Source organism: Lissotriton helveticus (genome assembly GCF_964261635.1).
Source record: "Lissotriton helveticus chromosome 1_1 unlocalized genomic scaffold, aLisHel1.1 SUPER_1_unloc_18, whole genome shotgun sequence".
Taxonomy (NCBI): domain Eukaryota; kingdom Metazoa; phylum Chordata; class Amphibia; order Caudata; family Salamandridae; genus Lissotriton; species Lissotriton helveticus.
In genome coordinates, this window is record NW_027611657.1 from 1,473,735 (window position 1) to 1,494,439 (window position 20,705).

At 48.5% G+C, this 20,705-nt stretch overlaps 1 protein-coding gene across 1 annotated transcript; it reads right to left on the minus strand.

The window, feature by feature from the left end:
• Positions 1-18,780: 18,780 nt before the first annotated feature.
• LOC144805676 (uncharacterized) lies at positions 18,781-20,630 on the minus strand. Its single transcript, XM_078672186.1, has one exon. The coding sequence runs from the start codon at positions 20,275-20,277 to the stop codon at positions 19,066-19,068; it is 1,212 nt and encodes a 403-aa protein (XP_078528312.1). The 5' UTR covers positions 20,278-20,630; the 3' UTR covers positions 18,781-19,065.
• Between the last annotated feature and the right edge of the window lie 75 nt (positions 20,631-20,705).

Sequence of the window (20,705 nt, forward strand, 5' to 3'; positions counted from 1 at the left end):
GAGAGGGGTTCTGATTGAAACCAAAGAAGGTACCAAGATTTTAACTTGGAACATTGCAAGTTTAAAAAATAAATTAGACGAAGTCCTATGGAGAAACTTCTTATGTGGGGTTGATATCATCGGGTTGCAGGAAACATGGGACACTGAGAATTTGCTATGTTTAGATGGCTATGCAACCCACTTTATTCCAGCAATTGCCTCTAGTAAGGGGAAGGCAAAGGGTGGGTTAGTTACTTTGGTTTCCGCTAGTATCCCAGGTATCCATACCAACTTGGACACGGGGTCTACGCATTGTCTGGCAGTGCAAATTGCTTCTAGTCAGGTGGGCACTATTTTGATCATTAATTTTTATAACTCATTTGACAGAGTCACTGCTACTGAACATCTGGTTAGTCTAAATCAGTTCCTTGACAACTATAGAGCAGCTTATACAGACCCTTTCTCGGTTATTGTCTTAGGAGACTTTAATGTTCACGGTTGCCCTGAGATTTGTCTGGTTATGGACTGTTTAGGCCCCATGGACCAGGGCGTAATCCATTTTGAGCATTCCCCACAAGGAGAATTCTTGGAAGCTTTAATGGCGGACAACAGATTAATATTGCCCTATATAGGGAGTAAGGTTGTACCCACCTTTAAAGGGAACGGAACCTCTTCGATTATTGATTATATTTTTTTAGTTCCGTGCTGGGTGCCAAGGTCTGTGGATACACAGCAATCTGGTCTACATTTAGCGACCATAATCCAGTGGTTCTGACCATGGTGGACGTGGTCGAGAAACCGGAACGATGTAATAGGAAGATGGATAAAATGGACATCCAGCCTACAGATCAGGCCCGTAGAATTAGATGGTGCCGAGTGGTACCTGGGGATTTTCATACCAACCTTTTAACTAAGGTTGGAACAGAGATGTGTATTTGCTTGAATGAGCAAGCTGGGGACAAGGAGGTTTTAGAGGCATACACTAAAGTCTGCTCTCAGGTTGCGGATGATCTCAAACGGCCTGGTAAGGTGCAAGATCTAGCCGGGGAGGGGTGGTTTGATCACAATTGCTCACTAGCACATAGGAAACTGTTGGAGGCCCTGAAACGAAATCCAGTCGATAAGCCCACTGTGGCAGCTTTAAGGAAAGCATATAAAGATGTACTGGAAAGTAGAAGACGTGAAATCAGAGGCGAGGCATGGGAGGAGTTAACTTCTATTAACGTCCTCAAAAATAGCTCCAAATTTTGGGTAGTGGTCAATAAACCTTTTTTTAATGATTTCTGCAATGATCAACTAGATTGTGGTATCCAGGGACAGGTGTGGTGTTCCCATTTTAAATCAGTCTATGAAGGACCAGACTTGGGAGGGGTCGCTATATCCCTATCCATGAATGATCCTTATACTTTATCGGTTACTGAGATAGAGGTGGCAGATGCCATCAGCCAGATGACAAGTAATAAGGCTCCCGGACCTGACGGTGTCCCAGCCGACCTCTTTAAATCAGATGTCAAGACATGGTCAAAGGTTTTATGTAATGTTTTTAACAGGGTGTGCAAAACAGGTTTGCCGGGAACTTGGTATGAATCTGTTATTGTACCCATTTTTAAAAAGGGAAACAGAGGGGACCCTAGCTGTTATCGACCCAGTTCCCTTATTGATTCTGCTGTTAAAGTCCTCGGATGAGTGGTTTTAAGTAAACTCACATGGTGGCTAGCAGAAACCAATACCCTTTCGGGCCTGCAATTTGGGTTTAGGAAAGGGAGAGGTACAATAGATCAAAGCCTCAACCTCCAATTACTAATTGGAAAGTACACAATCGCCAAAAGGGGCACCTTATAGTTAGCGTTCATGGACCTTTCCTCTGCCTTTGACCGTGTGAATAGGTCCAAATTATGGGTGATGCTCCTTCACCTAGGCGTGGACAAAAATATTGTGTACTTTCTTGCTGACCTTCACAGGGATCTGTCGGCCACAGTGAGATACGACCGTAAGGGAAATTGTACAGGGAAGATTTGTATTGCGAATGGTGTTAGGCAGGGGTGCATTTTGGCTCCCCTGCTTTTCACCCTGTACATTAATGACCTAGGTTCTGTCTTAACGGAGGCTTGCAAGGACATACTGAGGGTAGGCAAACAATCAATTCCGGCATTGTTATATGCTGATGATGCCGCCCTTTTAGCACGTACAGCGGTAGGACTGCAAAGCCTTTTAAACTCATTTTCTGTTTTTATGAAATCTATAGATCTTAGCGTTAACTTTTCCAAATCACATGTTATGACGGTGGGCACAAAAGTGAAGGGGGTAAAAACTCTGCATTGTGAAGGGAATGTGCTGTCTAGGGTATCAACTTTTCCATACCTAGGCGTTATCTTTGATGACAAGGGCACATGGTCGCCTCAGATAACAGCTAAACGTAATGTTTTAGCTAGATCCATTTTGGCCGTTTTGGGCTTTGCCCGTAAACTGGGAGTTAAACCATTTCAAGCCTTGCTAAAGATATATGACGCCAAATGTACCTCCCTTGCTATGTATGGGGCAGAGCTCTGGGGCTTTAAGAATGTTAAGGCCATTCACGTGGCGGAGGATACATTTCTGAAAACCATTCTATCAGTTCCTCAATCCACATCTGGCTATATCATTCATCAGGAGTGTGGAGTTGGTTTTCTGGAAGACCGGATAGCCGTAGCTCCTCTTTTAAAATGGATTTCTATCTGGCTAAATCCCGAGCTGGAGCTGAATCAAGAAATCCTTAGAAATTGTTTAGCACTTGATTTTGGTCATCGCATTCCCTGGCTGAGTTATGTCCATAAACTAGCTGTTAATTTGGGTCGACCAGAATTGTTTAACTCGCCTAATAAGTTAGTGAAAGGGGATATCAAGTGGGCTAAGGATTCCTATAAGTTAGCAGCTTGCTCGGCCAGAGAAGATAGAGAGCTGGGTAAACCTACTGTAAGGGCTCACCTATTGTTACAAACCTCAGATTTGATTGAGCCATACCTGAATATTGTAAATAATGCAAATCATCGTTTTTTACTAACTAGATTCAGGCTGAACCAATTCCATCTCCTTTTTTCTGAAACCCCAGGGTGGACAAAGGAGGAAGATTTGGGGATCTGCTCTTGTGATGGCTTCTCCACCAAAGATACTATGTCTACTGTCATAAGGAAGTTACTACGGGCCCCGGGAGGGGGCCGTAAGCAAATAGGTCCACGATGGTTTGAGTCGGCGTGCTCCCAGGCTTGCAGGAACCTGAGACAGGCCGTGGGTGTTAAGCCCCAAGACTGGGTGGTGGTCAAAGGCCTACGAAGAGCATATAAGGCTGCTCTAGCAACTTGCAAGTCTGTCGTTTAAAGGAGGAGGCCTAGAACGATTTTTTGGACGCTAGTACACTGCGTAATAGCTCAAAGTTCTGGGGCATTATTAACAGCCCATTTCTATCTAGAAAATAATGCTAATTTACTGGATGCCCATATCACAGAGGACGATTGGGTACATCATTTCGAGGGTATCTTCCAGTTGGAAACCCCTCCAATTGAGAGGTAGGAAAGGGTGGAAGGCAAGTCAGAACTTATTTTCACCATGAAAGAGGTGAGAGGCGGTGTTCCGGGTCTGTCTAAAAACAAGGCCCCCGCGCCAGATGGAATCCCACCAGATCTCTACATCTCTACATCGCCCATGTAGAAACCTGGGTGCCGGTCCTCACAGCTGTTATCAATGCTGCAGTTCAGGTTGGACGCTCAGATTCTTGGGCTTTATCAATTATAGTCCCGGTATTTAAAAAGGGAAATTGGGACAGTACCTGTTGTTATAGGCCCATTTCTCTTCTGGACTCTGTGGTGAAGGTGGTGGGCCGCATGGTACTTGACACACTTGTATCCTGAGTTGATGAAAAACAACTTTTTATCCGATATCCAAAACGGCTTTCGCCCAGGTCGTTCCACTGTGGAACAGTGTTTAAACCTGTACATGGTTCTGAACAAATACACTGTGGCTCGGTCCAGCCCCAAATACGTAGCCTTCATGATCCAGTCCTCAGCATTCCACTGAATCAATAGGTCCAAGCTGTGGCAGCTGATGTCCTCCATTGGCATTGTCTGTTATTCAAAGGACCTGAAAGTGTCCAGTCAGCTTGACATCGAGAGGGGTGCGTCGTGGGTGCATTTTACCACCCTTTCTTTTTAACCTATATATTAATTCTTTAGAGAAGGCCCTTTTGGCCACAAATGCGGATTGTCCCCAGGTAGGGAAGCGTAGCCTGCCAGTCTTCCCATATGCGGACGACGCAGTCCTCTTGGCGAGGACAGCTAGGGGCTCCTACAACTTCTCGTAAAACTAAGCAGTTCACTTTTAAACTCTGACTTTTGTCTGTACCGCAGACCAATGTTTTCTCCTATTTGGGAGTTGTGTTTGACGATTCCTTGAGTTGGTGCTCTTTGCTCACTTGGAAGAAAGGGGATCTAGTGAAAGCTTTTGTAGCTGTTTTTAACTTTGCCAGCAGAGTGGGAGGGAAGACAATAGGGGCTCATTTGAAGAAATATTAAGCCAAATATATCTCAAAGGTTAGTTATGGGAGTGAGATATTGGGCCACACTGGGGTTGGGGCAGTGCAAAGTGTTGAAAACTCTTTCCTGCGATGGGCCTTTCTGTCCCACAAAGCACCCCGTTTTATGTCGTGCACAAAGAGTTGGGGATGCCTTCCCTCTCAGATGTACTGACTTTCCGTCCCCTGGCTTTGTGGCTTAATATTTGGTCTGCGCAAGAAAATACACTTAGTAAAGACGTCCTACGGTAATGCCTTTCACTTGACCATGTCTCAAGCATCCGATGGCTCCAGTATATAAAAGGTGGCCTTTCCAGGGTAGGTAGGAACTATTCGCTAACCCGGAGTGCATATGTAAGAGGGGCCTTTCTCTGGTCAAAGAATGTTTTTTAAGAATGAGCCACTGTGCTAGAGAGGGAAATGAGCTGTGTTAGCCTAGTGTGCGTAAGTCGGCTCAACCGCTTCCATTACCTCTTGGCACACCCTTGTGGCTTTTCCCCCCTTCTGCTGCCTCGTTGTTGCCTCAGTGTATTCTTTTTCCCCTCTGCTGCTACTTTCGTTTTTTGCCTTCTGTTTTGCCTTTTTTCCTTCAGTGTACCCCTTTCCCCCCTTCTGCTGCCCTCCCCCTTCCTTGTGTGCTGCTCCCTTCCACCGGATGACCCAGCCGCCGCTGAGCCGCCCTCAGACCTCCTTCCCGCCACAGACCTCCGCCGACTCCGCCCCCCTCCTGCCCATTGGCCGCCACGCTCCCGCCACCCAGCTGACCCGACCTCCCGGCTCCTTACTTATGACGCCCCCTGAGCGACCGTGCAGCGAACGCGCGCAGCGGGAGCACCGATTGAGCGCCGAAGGTGCGCCAAAGGTAAGCCCGTCTGCGCCCGTCCGTACCTGGACCGCGCCCAGCGCCAGACCCCCTGGCCCCCGCAGACGCCAGTCCACCCGCCTGTCCTACGACGCAGTCACCCTCAACGCACTCAACCCCGGTCGGATTCCCGGTTGCTACCGAGCCACACTGAGACGCACCCACGGACCCTTCAGCTGCCACTCCTGCAAGTTCACCTGCATCCGGACCTACACTACACCAGCACCCACCAAGCCGAACACCAGCAGCAACCACCTCAAGTGCATCCTGCTCAACACCCGCTCCGTCCACAGGCACGCCATCGAACTCTGGAACCTGCTCGACACCACATCTCCAGACGTCGCCTTCCTCACGGAAACCTGGATGAATGCCTCCTCAGCGCCCGACATCGCCATTGCCATCCCAGACGGATACAAGATCACCCGGTGGGACCGCGCTAACCAGACGGGAGGAGGCATCGCCATCATCCACAAGAACACCATCCGCATCACGACCAACACCGACGACACCCTCACAACCGCCGAACACCTGCACTTCCAGATACACACCGACCCCAAGACCACACTTAGAGGCACCCTCATCTACAGACCCCCGGGACCACGCACACAATTCAGCGAAGACATCGCCGACCTCATCAGCCCGCACGCCCTCCCCCCGCTGACTACATCCTCCTAGGAGACCTCAACTTCCACCTGGAGAACAACAACGACCGCAACACCACCACCCTGCTGGACATCCTCAACAACCTCGGTCTCAAGCAGCTGGTGACGACCCCCACCCACTACGCCGGACACACACTCGACGCCGTCTTCTCATCAAGCAAGGACATCGTCTTTAGCCACGCCACCGAACTCCACTGGACGGACCACAGCTGCATCCACTTCGGCTTCAGAAGAACCACGACCCACCACCATCAGCAACAGGTTGCCCGCAGAAACTGGAGCAAGATCACAGCCGACCAGCTCGCCGCATCCCTGAGCCAGGAACCCCCAACCAGCTCAGCGAACCCCAGCCAGGCCGCCAACAACCTCACAAAGTGGATCAGCAACTGAGCAGACGACCTCGCCCCCCTGAGGACCCCGCCTAGCAGACCCGGCAGCAAGAGAGCATCCTGGTTCACCGACGCACTCAAGAGCTCCAAGAAGAACTGCCGAGCCCTCGAGAAGGCATGGCGCAGAGACCCGACACCAGACAACATGACCACCCTCAAGCTCGCCACCCGAAAACACCACCAACTGATCCACGCCACCAAGAAAACTGCATTTAAGGCACGACTGGACAACAACGCACACAACAGCAAGGAACTCTTCAACATCGTCAAAGAGCTCTCCAACCCCAACGCCGGAAACAACGACATCACCCCATCTCAAGACCTCTGCAACTCCCTCGCCTCCTACTTCCACAACAAGATCGCAGACACACAACAGCTTCAGCATACATCCGACGCACCCCACGACCGCACCAATGCCCCCCACCACCACCGTCCGCGCCTGGGCCCCGATCACCACCGAAGACACCATCCGTACGATGAACTCCATCCACTCCGGATCTCCAATCGACCCCTGCCCTCACCACGTCTTCAACAAGGCCGACGCTGTCATCGCACCCCATCTGCGGGACATCATCAACACCTCCTTCGACACCGCCACCTTCCCGGAGAGCTGGAAGCACGCCGAACTCAGCGCTCTACTGAAGAAACCATCAGCGGACCCCACCGAACTCAAAAACTACCGTCCCATCTCGCTCCTCCCGTTTCCGGCCAAAGTCATCGAGAAGACCGTCAACAAGCAGCTGGCCGCCTTTCTCGAGACGAACGGATCCCTTGACCTCTCGCAGTCTGGCTTCAGGGCCAACCACAGCACCGAGACCGCCCTCATCGCAGCCACTGACGACATCCGAGCCCTGCTCGACAACGGAGAAACAGCGGCCCTCATCCTCCTGGACCTCTCCGCGGCGTTCAACACTGTCTGCCACCGCACCCTAGTGCAGCGTCTCAGCAACGTCGGAATCCAGGAGAAGGCACTAGAATGGATCATCTCCTTCCTCGCCGGAAGGACACAGAGACTCCACCTACCCCCGTTCAGATCAGAGATCACCGAAGTCATCTGCGGCGTTCCTCAAGGCTCCTCGCTCAGCCCCACCCTCTTCAATGTCTACATGAGCCCCCTTCCAGCCATCGCACGCCAACACAACCTCAACATCATCTCCTACGCCGACGACACCCAGCTGATCCTCTCCCTCACCAACGACCCCGCCACCGCCAGAGCCAACCTACACGAAGGGATGAAAGACGTAGCCGAGTGGATGACGAACAGCCGCCTGAAACTAAACTCTGACAAGACGGAGGTTCTCATCCTGGGCTCCTCACCCTCCGCCTGGGACGACTCCTGGTGGCCCCCCGCCCTGGGCAGCGCACCCAAACCAACAGACCACGCACGCAACCTGGGCTTCATCCTGGACTCCTCCCTCTCCATGACCAGACAAGTCAACGCCGTCTCCTTGTCGTGCTTCAACATCCTGCGCATGCTACGTAAGATCTTCCGCTGGATCCCCACCGAGACCAGGAAGACGGTCACCCAGGCCCTCGTCACCAGCCGACTGCACTACGGCAACGCCCTCTACGCCGGAACCACCGCCAAGCTCCAGAAGAGACTCCAGCGGATTCAGAACGCCTCAGCAAGACTCATCCTCGACATCCCCCGACACAGCCACATCTCCGGACACCTGAGAGACCTGCACTGGCTCCCGGTCAACAAGAGAATCACCTTTCGCCTCCTCACCCACGCACACAAAGCCCTACACAACCAAGGCCCAAGATACCTCAACAGCCGCCTCAACTTCTACACTCCCACTCGTCAGCTTCGATCGACCAGCCACGCCCTCGCCGCCGTCCCTCGCATCCGAAGAGCCACCACAGGAGGTAGGTCCTTCTCCTACCTGGCCGCCAAGACTTGGAACTACCTCCCGACCCACCTCCGCCTGACCCAAGACCACCTCGCCTTCAGGAAGCAGCTCAAGACCTGGTTGTTCGAGCAGTAGCGGACCCCCCCTCCCCAAGCGCCTTTAGACCCTCCGGGTGAGTAGTGCGCTATACAAATGTCTTGATTGATTGATTGATTGATTGATTGATTGATTGATTCCACAGAGGCCAGTGCTTCATGCCCTGTGGCTGCAGCGGTGAGTCTCCTCAGGACATGATGCACCTTATAATATTTTGTCGTTTTTATGCTGTCCCTAGACAGTTATTTATTATTCCCATTCTCAAAAAAGCGGGTTTTAGGCGGGTGAGACCAGCTCTTATCTTTTTACAACTCCTCTCTAATGACACTGTTTTGCATAGGCTTAACTTTTTACGGGTCGCTGTTAGACTCGGGTCAAGCTGAGATTAACTTCTGTACTGTAATTTATGAATTTTTATCTTGTGTTTTGATTAACTTAGACATATTATATTTGTCAATCTGTAACTTGGAAGATGTTTTATCATTTTTTTTTAATTAATATTTTTATTAGCATTTAAAAAAAAAAATATGACAATGTCAACCAGTGACAATCATACAGTACAAAACAACTTATAAGAACCACTGCATTACAACACTCCGCCTCCAACAGTGCATGCTTCATCTGGTATCCTAAGGCAGACAGCTAGATGTACAGTTACTTTTGTTAAACTCTTGTATTCCAGAGTGTGCAATTTACAGTTGAATATCTGGTACATTAAGGTAGGAAATGAAATAACGCCAATAGTCTCTGGGTCTTGATCTCAGTGGTAACTCTTCCTCATAGGTCTGGAGAGTGTCTTTGCAATAAACCAGGTCTTGTATCCAGTGCTTTACTAGCGGTAGATTCTTGCTGCCCCAGGTGAGTGAAACTCTACGTTTCGCCACTAGTAGGGCTATTGCGCAAAATTTACGTTTTAATGCCCGTACCCCTGGCAGTAATCCCAACAAGCATGTTTTTATAGTACATTCTATTGGTACCTCAACCATCTCTCCCAATCTCCGCACCACTGTTCCCCAGTATTCTGCCACACCCGGACAGTGCCAGGCAATATGTATAAAGTCCGCTGTCTCTACCCCACATCTTTGACACTTAGCGTCAGTACGGAGACCAAATCTGTACAGGCGTGCCGGTGTGTGATAGGTCTGATGTAAGTATTTGATGTGGATCATACGCAAATTCCCATTGGGAGTCAGTAATTTTGTGATCGTACCAGTGGTAGTCCACTCTTCATCCGTTAGGGGGACGTCTAAGCAATCATTCCATTTTTGTATTGCCTTATCTGGCAGTGCCCCAATTTCAGTTTGTAACGCTACATATAGCTTGGAGACCAGATGAGCTGGGTTGGAGGATGAGAGTAGTAGCTGTAACGTCGTGAGTGTTTGTGGTTCATCAGGGTATGACGGGTATAGGGCTTTCACTGCTCTCTGAAGACGGTAATATGTGAATTTAAACAACAACGTTTGGTTCTGCACATACGTGATATTCTCCAGTGTCTTAAATTTCCCTTCATGGAACAAGTCACCCATGCTATCTATCCCCACTTGTTTAAGGAGGTCCATTTCCACAGGTTCATGTGTTACAGTGATGTGTGGGTGATAGTGGAGTGGCAGTTTCGGGGCGTAAATAGGAGTTTTATTTGTTTTTTGCGCTATGAGCCTCCAAGCTTCATTTGTGGTGTCTACAGTATTTATATCCCGCTTATGTAGTGGGGGCGTTTGTGTGGTACGATGGCATCTAACGGTATCGGTAAGGCATCTCCTTCTTCAATTGCCACATGTGTAATGAACGGTACTTTATGATACCAGTAATGAGCATATTGGGCTTGGGCGCACAGGTAAAACAGAAAGAAATCGGGAATTTTAAATCCGCCATGAGCAAATGGTAATGTCAAGGAGTGTAGGTCAATTCGAGACGTTTTTCCTGCCCATATCAATTTCAGCGTCACCGAGGTTAGTCGTCGGAACACTGCCATGGGTGGCTTGATTGGGATGTTATTAAATAGATACAGAAGTTTCGGCAGTAGAACCATTTTTACTATCGCCAATCTGTCCGCCAGTGATAGGGGCAGATGGATCCATCTTTCTATTTTCTCTTCCAGGGCCGAGACCACTCTGCCATAGTTTGTACGGATGACCACTTCTGGGTCCCTGTGGAACCAAACCCCTAGATAGCGCACTGGTTCTGCTTGCCATCCTAGGGGATAATCTGTGGTGAATTGTTGTGTGGTGTCAGTCAGTGGTAATATGATTGATTTCGCCCAGTTGATTCTAAGGCCGGAATGACGTCCAAACTTGACATATTCCCGCAACAATGGGTTAAGGTTAGTGGACGGGTCTCGGACATATAATACCATGTCATCCGCATACATTGAGATATGTAGGGGACGCTGGGGAAACTGCAATGCTGAATAGTGATGTTTTTGTTGTATTTTGCAGGCTAGCGGCTCTAGGGCTATGGCAAATAGGAGCGGTGATAGTGGGCACTCTTGCCTGGTGCCCCTTTCTATGGGTATTGCCTCCGAGACGTATTTATTGATCCGTATGCGAGCAGTGGGCTCCGTGTATAGTAACTTTACCCATTGTAGAAACAGTGGAGGAAACCCCATTCTACTTAAAATCGTGTGTAGATAAGTCCATGCTATCGTGTCAAACGCATTAGCCGCATCTAACAACACAGCGGCCGCCTTAGTATTAGGGGATAGATAGTGGGACAGTGCAAATAGTGACCTTGTGTTGTGTGCGGTGGAGCGTGTCGGAATAAACCCCGACTGATCAGGTAGAATCAGCCTGGTCATTAGGTGCTGTAGCCTATTCGCTAGTATTTTAGATAATATTTTGGTGTCTACGTTCATAAGTGATAAGGGGTGATACGATTCACAATATTCGGGGTCTTTGTCCGGTTTGAGTAGCATTAAAATCATAGCTTCTCTTAGTGTTTGTGGTAATATCTGTTTCTCGTGCGCATCTCCAAACATCTTAACTATATGAGGCGCCAACAAATCTACATAGGCCTTGTAAAATTCCCCAGTAAACCCGTCAGGGCCAGGTGCTTTCCCATTAGGCAGGGTCTGAATGATTTCTGTGATCTCCTCAACTGTTATGGGCAAAGAGAGGAAAGCTCTATGATCGTCTGATAGCCAGGCGAGTGCAATGTCATCGCAATATTGCGCAATTAGATGTTTTATCATTTTATGTATGACTTTTATGGTTTTCTTTTATAAAATCAAATAAAGTTTGTTGATAATAATCACTAGGGGATTCATTTACAGGGTAGCGTGGTATCCCTCACAATAACTCCAGGAGTCACAGTCGCCACAATGTACATGCGTTGTTCCCCCTACTCCAACCTTACATATACCCCCAATCACCTACCCAAACCTCTCCCTGCTGATGCCAATGTGGTACTCCGTCATCCCACAGACCATATTTTTGGCCCCTTTGAAAGTGCCCATACAATAAAAATGCTGCAGTTGTAAATACATATCAACTTCCATTTGTTGTGTTTGAAACATTTTATTGAATAATAAAACCTAATAAACATAAGCTGATTATTAAAGCAAAACAAAACATCAGTTGCTATACACATAAGAGACAAAAGTTGTACATAAAAATCAACATACTGTAACACAGCAAAGTTATGTAGAGCAGAATTCTTAATTTCGAGCAATCTTTAACCTTTTCAGCGCGACCGCGTTTCCCCCTCCGGTGCTGGGCCGTAATAGAAACGGGCGTGGTAATGACGGAACGGTTCCGTCATGAGCACAGCTCAACCGTAGCTCATGACGGAACCGTTCCGTCATGAGCATGGAAGGGGTTAAAGTTCAACAATAGAAACGTTCATAAAGAAAAGGAAAGGAAAGAAGTTGGGTTACAGTGCTTTCATTAATGTAATGCTTCCTACATATAGACCAAGCATTTGCAATGCATTAGGTCTTGCATTTGTGAGAGTTACAGTTATTGGTGCTGTAAATGATAATGTCTTTTACCCATATGTTTTGGTTTGGAGTGGAGTGGATCTATGTGGTGTGGAGTAGAAATATGTGGGTTGGATTGTAATTGTTAGTTGTGGAATTGTGTGGTGTGGATTGGGTTTGTGTAGTGGAATTCTGTGGCATAGTGTGCAGTGGGATTATGTGGATAGTAATTATGTGTTATTGAGTGTATTGGAATTATGTGGAGTGGGATTGTGTGTTATGGAGAGTAATTAAGTGGAATGGTATTTTGTGGCTTGATGTTGATTTCTTTGTTTTGGATTGGACATATGAGGTGTGTTGTGCAATTGTAGTGTTGAATTATGGGTTTGTATTTGAATTATGTGGTCTAGAATGGAAATGAGTAGAGTAGAATTGTGTAGTGTGGAAGTGTGTGCCGTTTAGTGTAATTATGCTGATTGAAATTATGTGGTATAGTGTGGAGTGCATTTGTGTGGATTGTGTTACCAAGTTTGAAAATGAGGAAACAATTACAAAGAAAGGCGACCTTTCATTGTGCACACATTCACACAAAAAACCATGCTGCTTACACTTTAAAATTTCGGAAAGGCACAACCAATATCTGTGAGATATGGGAGACTGAGAAGGGCTTTTCACATTCTGCGGGGTGGAGGAAGGGGCATACACCACGGCGTACATTGAAACTGAAACCTCAATGAAAAGTTGTTTAACGCATGAAAGAGTTTTTTTGGGAGGCTAGAGCCTATCATTAAATTCCTGTTTCTTCGTTAATGCTGGTTGATTGTGAAACTCGATGTGCTGCTTTATCGTGAGGTTATTTAGCAGTTTTTCTCACAACCATTGAAAGTGCATGGATGTTGGCGATCTGTTTTTTCACTGCAAAGGTATTTGAGGCTTTACCTCTTATCACTTCATCGATACTAGCTTGACACTTTTACACCACTGCAGGCATTGGTGGCTTCAGCTAGAGATCCTGGGTAAACCTCTGTAGAATGAAAGAGCTCCCTGTGCCAATTACCCAGTATTGGCTCCCACTTCATTCACCCTAAAACCCACGCCATCCGGCCTCAGACACTGTAGACAGGCGGTGTCTGCCAGCCATGCACTCGGATCTGAACCCGTGTACTGGACCTACCATAGTATATTATGAGAGCATGAAACCAACACTATCACTGCCAAATATGCTGTTAGGTGAGGGAAGGAGACGGGATGACCACAACTATGATGGCTTTGGTTTTAAGTGCATTCCACGTAAGGGCTATTTTGCAGGTATGTGGGCGGATGGGTGGCATGTCAGTGGCTTTGCATCTGTGTCTCTGTGAGAGGTGAATGTGTCTGTATGAGGGTCTTATCTGGGAGCAATATGGAAAATCAATGAGAAAAGTGCAAATTTGTGAGACACAACATTTCTTGATTCTGAACATGCATTCAAGAATGAGTGATGATAAAAAATCTTAGGATACAATATGAATTATTACTGAATAATAGGGCATATGTAGTTAGGATTAAGAAATGGTGTGAATCGGTAGATATAAGGCTCCGAATTCTTCACACATTGTGGGCATTCTTGGAACAATTGCCACCCTCCTGCATTATATCTGCACAGAAGTCTTGAGCTGATATAACATTGGTCGTTCTTGCTATTTTAGATCATTATCACAACGTCTGCTATTGGAGCCCTCGGCTTGTAGCATTGTTATAACTTGTAACACCCATCCATGTATTCACACATTCAGCCACCATCCATTCATTAACTCAATTACTCAATGTGACATTCAAGTCGGTATCTCCCATTCATTCTTCCACCCATACATTCATGCTGTCACTCAATTATCCATGCACTTACTCATCAATCTGCCGACTCATTCACACATTCACCGTCCTCACCCATCCTTACTTCTACCAGACCAGTTGTCTTCTCCACTGCAGCTGAACAGGAGAAAGACAGCATGAGCATCAATGAATCAGTGATGCAGAGAAACGCAAAGGAAAAGATTTCCAGGAAACAACAGTGAATCAGGAAGTGCGACAGGCACAATAAATACAGAAATTAGGTATCAGGAGGACAGCGGGAAGTGCGGGGTAGAGAAACACAGACATGTTTATTAGCTATTTATTAGAAGAAAACAACTGCAATAAACATTTCACCTTCCTGTCTATTTCCTGAAGCCTTTGTTTAAAGTCAGAATTACTCAAGGTTGTGTACAGGAACAGCTCCTCGTAGTCTGCTGTATGTTTGCGGTGTCACACCGGTTAGTCTCAGTCCCAGCCCTATAGGCCTGTAAAGACGTGGCAGCTGCCAAGAGACCTCATGCAATGTGTGCTCCTACAGCTGGTGCTGGCTGGATAGTCAACAGCAAACTGCGTGTTGGGATTTTTGAAAACATACATACATACCTTCATACATACAATGTTAAACGTGAAACTACATGTCCCAGAATGCAATGTAGTTTTTGTAGAAAAAAAATAAAATGTTTTGGTTGGGTGCGTCACATGTGACTTTGGGTCATTTGCCAGTACTGTAATGGCGCCATTCTGTCAGGAAGTAATCCTATAGCTGAATGCCACTGGAGTAACTCCGCACTTCTAAACACGTGAGCCTGAAGCCATTAATCTTGTGCGCGTTATGCAAGCCCCAAGCATGTCAGATTATGTTTTGTTGTGGTACTTGCATATGTGTAGACGAGACCAGTCACTGGCGTTACATCTCAGGCCCGGCATCACCGTCCTCCGTGCAGCGGAGCACTACATCATGAAGTGCAGCACAGAGCTGCACGGTGTGCGGGTAATAGGGCAGCGCCAGATTAAGTAGGAGTTGCTTTCGATGGCATGTGACTGCTCTGCAGGACACTAAGCTTTGCGCTGCTGCACATAGTTGAGCCTGCTGTGTCTAGCCTCGGAATTATGCTGGAGTACACCCTCCAGTGCAAGGTCGTAGGTGTGGTCATACATGTGAAGCAATGCAGGGCACTACAGCTGACATGTTACTGCCGATTCGCGGCTTGACCATTTCCTTGCGTCTGGCTCTAGTTGGTGTAAATTGTGGCAAAATCGGCCACAATCATTAATAGATCTGGCGTTGTGCCCAAACCTAAGCTTCCGTATATCTCGCCTAACCATGCCTCACCCCTAAAGGTGTGGGCACAGTACGGGGGTCAACATTCAGCATGAAATAGCTTTTGTATATGAACTTTGATGCATCGCCGCAGTATGTATGTGACTGCCACCCGACCATATGAAAAAAGGCAAACAAGCAGAACGGAAAGTGTTCGCTTTCACTTCCGATTGAAAAAAATCCAGCGAGTGCTGCGCGCGCCACGGCCTATTGGTGTCTATTACGCGCACCATGCTCGTAATAGACACCAATAGGCCATGGGCAGAGCAATGCCCTGTGGCTTATTGCGTGCAGTCTTTCATTAAAAGATGCACGCAAAGGCCGATCGGGTGTCACCTAAGGAAAAGCACACACAAGCGTGTGTGATTCCTAGGTGAGCCTGATAACCCCGTTGTTCACTCACTAAATGCCTCGCGCTGCACGAGCACTGCTGCGCAGTGCAACGCTAGGCGCGAGACCTAAAAACAAATACTAATTATTTTCCTTAAGCAATAAAGACCGCACATTAAAATACTAAAAGAAATATAGTGAACAATGAACATTTCATGTGTAATTAGAATTCAATTTGAATATTTTAACCTCCTCAGCATTATTTGACTCATGATTACAACCTGAATGCTTTCTGGAAAGGAACCGCCTCATGGGGTTCAAAATCACATCTTTTCCAACAATAGGATTCAAATGAGAAACTTGAATTTCAATTCAATTTATTGATTTAGGCCTTTTTGGAGATCAACAATTTTAAATATATACAACATCCATACACTTTTGCGAAATTGTCACCTAAACTTTAATTCAATCCGCCTTCTAATTAAACACTTCCCATTCCAGCAAGCATCACAGGACCACTTGTTGTTATATTACCAATTAGTGATGATTTTTCGGATGGCAACAACAATAATTATGTTTTGAATTTTACATCCGAAAGCAAAAACATGCCATTTCTGAATCATGGTGCACAATAAAATGAAGGACCAAAAGGGCATCTTTAGGTATAGCATTCATTAAGGTTTGATCAGCCTTGAAACTAGGGGTGGGCAGAAAACTACGCTCTGACAGAGTAGTGGATAAAACCAGCCACCCCTGCTCCCCGGCCCAGTCCCTGCTTCTGAAAGCAGCCAGGCCCCAGTGGACACCCGTCCCCAGCGCCCAGACCCTCTGATGGCTTGCATGACGGGGGCTCACGCACCCCAGGGCCTGCCGGACGGGCCCGGTCCCAGCTTCCGAGCCCTAGCCAAGCTGGGGGGAGCCTCCTCGGGCCCCGGTGGACCCCCGTCCCCAGCGCCCGGACCCTCTGTTGGCTTGCAGAGGGGAAATGTGCGACCAGATGGCCGGGACCGAAAGGACTCCCAGCTGTTCCCGCCTGCCTTTCGCAGGGCAGGGCTCGGGAGGCTCCACTTCCCAGGGGCTCTGGGACCATGGCTGGGCCTCAGGCACGGGGAGGACCACCGGAGCTCTCGGGCCCAGACGCCCGGGGGAGGACTGCCCGAGACCCATGGAGCCTGTCCTGGGCACCTTGCCACGCCATGGGCCCAGAGGAGGGAGCCCCGGACGCCCGGGGGAGGACTGCTCGGGACCTATGGAGCCCGTCCTGGGCACTTTGACATGCCGTTGGCCCGGAGGAGGACTGCCAGGGAACCATGGAGACCGTCCTGGGCACTTTGACATGCCATTGGCCTGGAGGAGGGAGCCCTGGACGCCAGGGGAGGACTGCCCGGGAACCGTGGAGCCCATCATAGGCACTTTGCCATGCCGTTGGCCTGGAGGAGGGAGCCCAGGACGCCTAGGGAGGTGTTGCCCAGGCATAGCCCATCTGGTCCCCGGCAGAGAACCGCCAGCCTGGGAGGAGTGTCCGGGCATACCCTGTCCCTAGTAATCCAGAGTAAGGCTACCCCTCTTTCTTGGAATCAGTGCGCACCGAGTGACGGAGGGGACCCAAGGCGCGCAGGCACCCGACCTCCTGGAGCCCTCGCTGGGCCCTCGGCGGCGAATGGCACTTCATCGGGACTTCCAGGGAAGCCCGGCCATCTGGTCGCCCCATTGGAAAGCATTGCGTGCGACCAGATGGCCGAGGGGAAAGGTGCGACCAGATGGCCAGGATCGAAAGTACTCCCAGCTTCCCACACCGAGCCTCCGCGGAGGGCTCCTGCCTGCCCACACAGGGCAGGGCAGGGCTTGGGGACCCCAGGTGGGCCTCAGGCACGGTGTGAACCACTGGAGCTCTTGGGCCCGGACGCCCGGGGGAGGACTGCCCGGGACTCATGGAGCCCATCCTGGGCACATTGCCATGCCGTTGGCCCGGAGGTGGGAGTCCCTGATGCCCGGGGGGAGGACTGCCCGGGACCCGTGGAGCCTGTCCTGGGCACTTTGACATGCCGTTGGCCTGGAGAAGGGAGCCCCGGATGGAGGACTGCCCGGGACCCGTGGAGCCGGTTTGGGCACTTTGCCATGCCATTGGCCTGGATGAGGGAGCAACGAGTGTCCTGGAGAAGACTACACGGGACCCGTGGAGCCCGTCCTGGGCACTTTGCCATGCCGTTAGCCCGGCGCCAGCTGACCCCTTCCACTCGGGTCAGACCACTGGGGGGCACGAGCTGCCAGGGCCACTCAGCCTTCGCTCTGTTGGGTAGGGTGAACGGCCTACCGCCAGGCGGCAGGCCCACCCTCGAGTCGGACAGTCCAGGCAGGGTGGAAGCTCTTTGCTTGAAACAACAGCCGAGGCTGGCCAAGCAGTCCATCCCTAAACGGACCGAGAGTGCCCAATCGATCAGAGTACAGCCAGGGCATTCCCTGGCAGGCCGCCCTGCACGTGGGGTATGCTAGCTTAGCATCCCCTGCCTGCCTGCCCCTGGGGCAAGCAGACTCGGAGAAAAAGGACCACCGGGAAGAGGCCGAGAGGCAGGTGCATACCCAGACCCTGGGGGCTGGGGGCCACGGTGGGCGGGCCTTGGGACTGCCTTCCCCCTCTCAGCATGGCCGGACCTCACGGAGGTGTGCCTGTGCAAACTCTGAGAAAAAGGACCATTGGCAAGGGGCTGAGAGGCAGTGGAAGAGGCGGCTGCATGCCTGTAGATATGGCCAGATCAGTACTTGGCTGTTTCGGTTCTCCAGTGGGGCTAGAATAGAAGCTGTTAAGGGCAGGGGCTTAGCTTCCCATTGATGCAGCAGGTGCAGTGGCACCAGGTCCCAGATGCCTTAAAGGCCCACTGAACCCTGATAACTGCTGTTTGTCACAGTTCAAACAGAGGCCTGAGGGGCCCACATAACAATGATTATTGAGGTTTTCCACAGTCCAAACAGAGGGCAGAGGTCACATTTCCCTTCTTGCCATGGTGAGATAGCGTTTTTCTCTGCAGATTTTCTGGCATTCAGAGCACTCATAAGGTTTTCATCAGTATGGAGTCGCTTATGGTTAGTGAGGCTGTGCCTATCAAACAGGAATTTCTGGCATTCAGAGCATTGGTGATGTTTTTCCCCTGTGTGCGTCTGCTTTTGTAGAGTGAGATTGCATTTAAAATTGATGCTTTTCTGGCATTCGAAGCACAGAATTATTTTGATGGTGTGTTTTCTTATGGCGCTTGTAACCATCTCTACCTCTGAATCTTTTCCGACATTTAGAGCACTGATAATTTTTTTGCTCCAGTGTGGATTCTCACATGACAAATGAGTTGATTTTTTTGGCTGAAAAACTTTTGGCATTCGGAGCACTGATAAAGTTTTTCCCCAGTGTGGGTTCTTATATGCTGAGTGAGATTGAATTTTTGACCGAAACATTTTTCGCATTCAGTGCACTGATAAGGTTTTTCCCCAGTGTGGGTCCTTGTATGTTTAGTGAGTTTGCTTTTGTTACGGAAACATTTCTGGCATTCAGAGCACTGGTAAGGTTTTTCCCCAGTGTGGAATTGCACATGTGCAGTTAGAAGTGATTTAAGTCTGAAATCTTTTGGGCATTCGGAGCACTGATAAAGTTTTTCCCCAGTGTGGATGCTTATATGCTTAGCGAGAGCCCTTCTTTCACAGAAACATTTGTGGCATTCAGAGCACTGATAAGGTTTTTCCCCAGTGTGGGTTCTTACATGCTGAGTGAGACTGCTTTTTAGAATGAAACATTTCTGGCATTCAGAGCACTGATAAGGTTTTTCCCCAGTGTGGGTTCTTATATGCTGAGTGAGATTGAATTTTTGACTGAAACATTTTTCGCATTCAGTGCACTGATAAGGTTTTTCCCCAGTGTGGGTCATTGTATGTTTAGTGAGTTTGCTTTTGTCACTGAAACATTTCTGGCATTCAGAGCACTGGTAAGGTTTTTCCCCAGTGTGGATTTGCACATGTGCAGTTAGAAGTGATTTAAGTCTGAAATCTTTTGGGCATTCAGAGCACTGATAAGGTTTTTCCCCAGTATGGATTCTTATATGATGAGTGAGACTGTTTTTGTCAATGAAACATTTCTGGCAATACGTGCACTGATAAGGTTTCTCTCCAGTGTGGGTTCTTCTATGCCGAGTGAGACTGTTTTTGTCAATGAAAAATTTCTGGCAATCCGTGCACTGATAAGGTTTTTCCCCAGTGTGGGTCCTTGTATGTATAGTAAGTCCTCTTTTGTCACTGAAATATTTCTGGCATTCAGAGCACTGATAAGGTTTTTCCACAGAGTGGGTTAATGCATGTCGATATAGACTCGGTTTGATACTAAACCTTTTGTGGCATTCAGAGCACTGATAAGGTTTTTCCCCAGTATGGATTCTCATATGCTCAGTGAGATGAGATTTCCGGCTGAAACTTTTTTGGCACACTGAGCCCTGAGAGAGGTTTTTTCCAGTGTGCATTCTCTCAAATTCAGTGAAACGAGATTTATGGCTGAATCTTTTTTGGCACAGGTAACTTTTTTGCGCAACTTGGGTTATTTTGCTTTGATTGAGGCGGGTATGAACACTCAGTTTGTTCTCACAGCCCGTGTTTTTATAAGGTGTATTCCTAGAGTTACATTTAGTTTTCTCTTGCTTATATGCCACGGTAAGAGTGAACCCGATTTTAGGGTCGGGCTTGATTAGATAATGTTCAGCATTTATCTCTAAAAGAAATTGTGTGTAATCTTCTTAACACTTGAATTGAACAAAATGTCTAGAAGCAGCCCTGTAACATCTGTCGAAATGTTTTAAGCAGATAATAGTCTTTTGGTTATAGCCTCTCCTGCAGCAACTTATTTTGTGACTGAAGTTTTTCTCAAATCTATTTGTATAGGTTCTTAGCAATG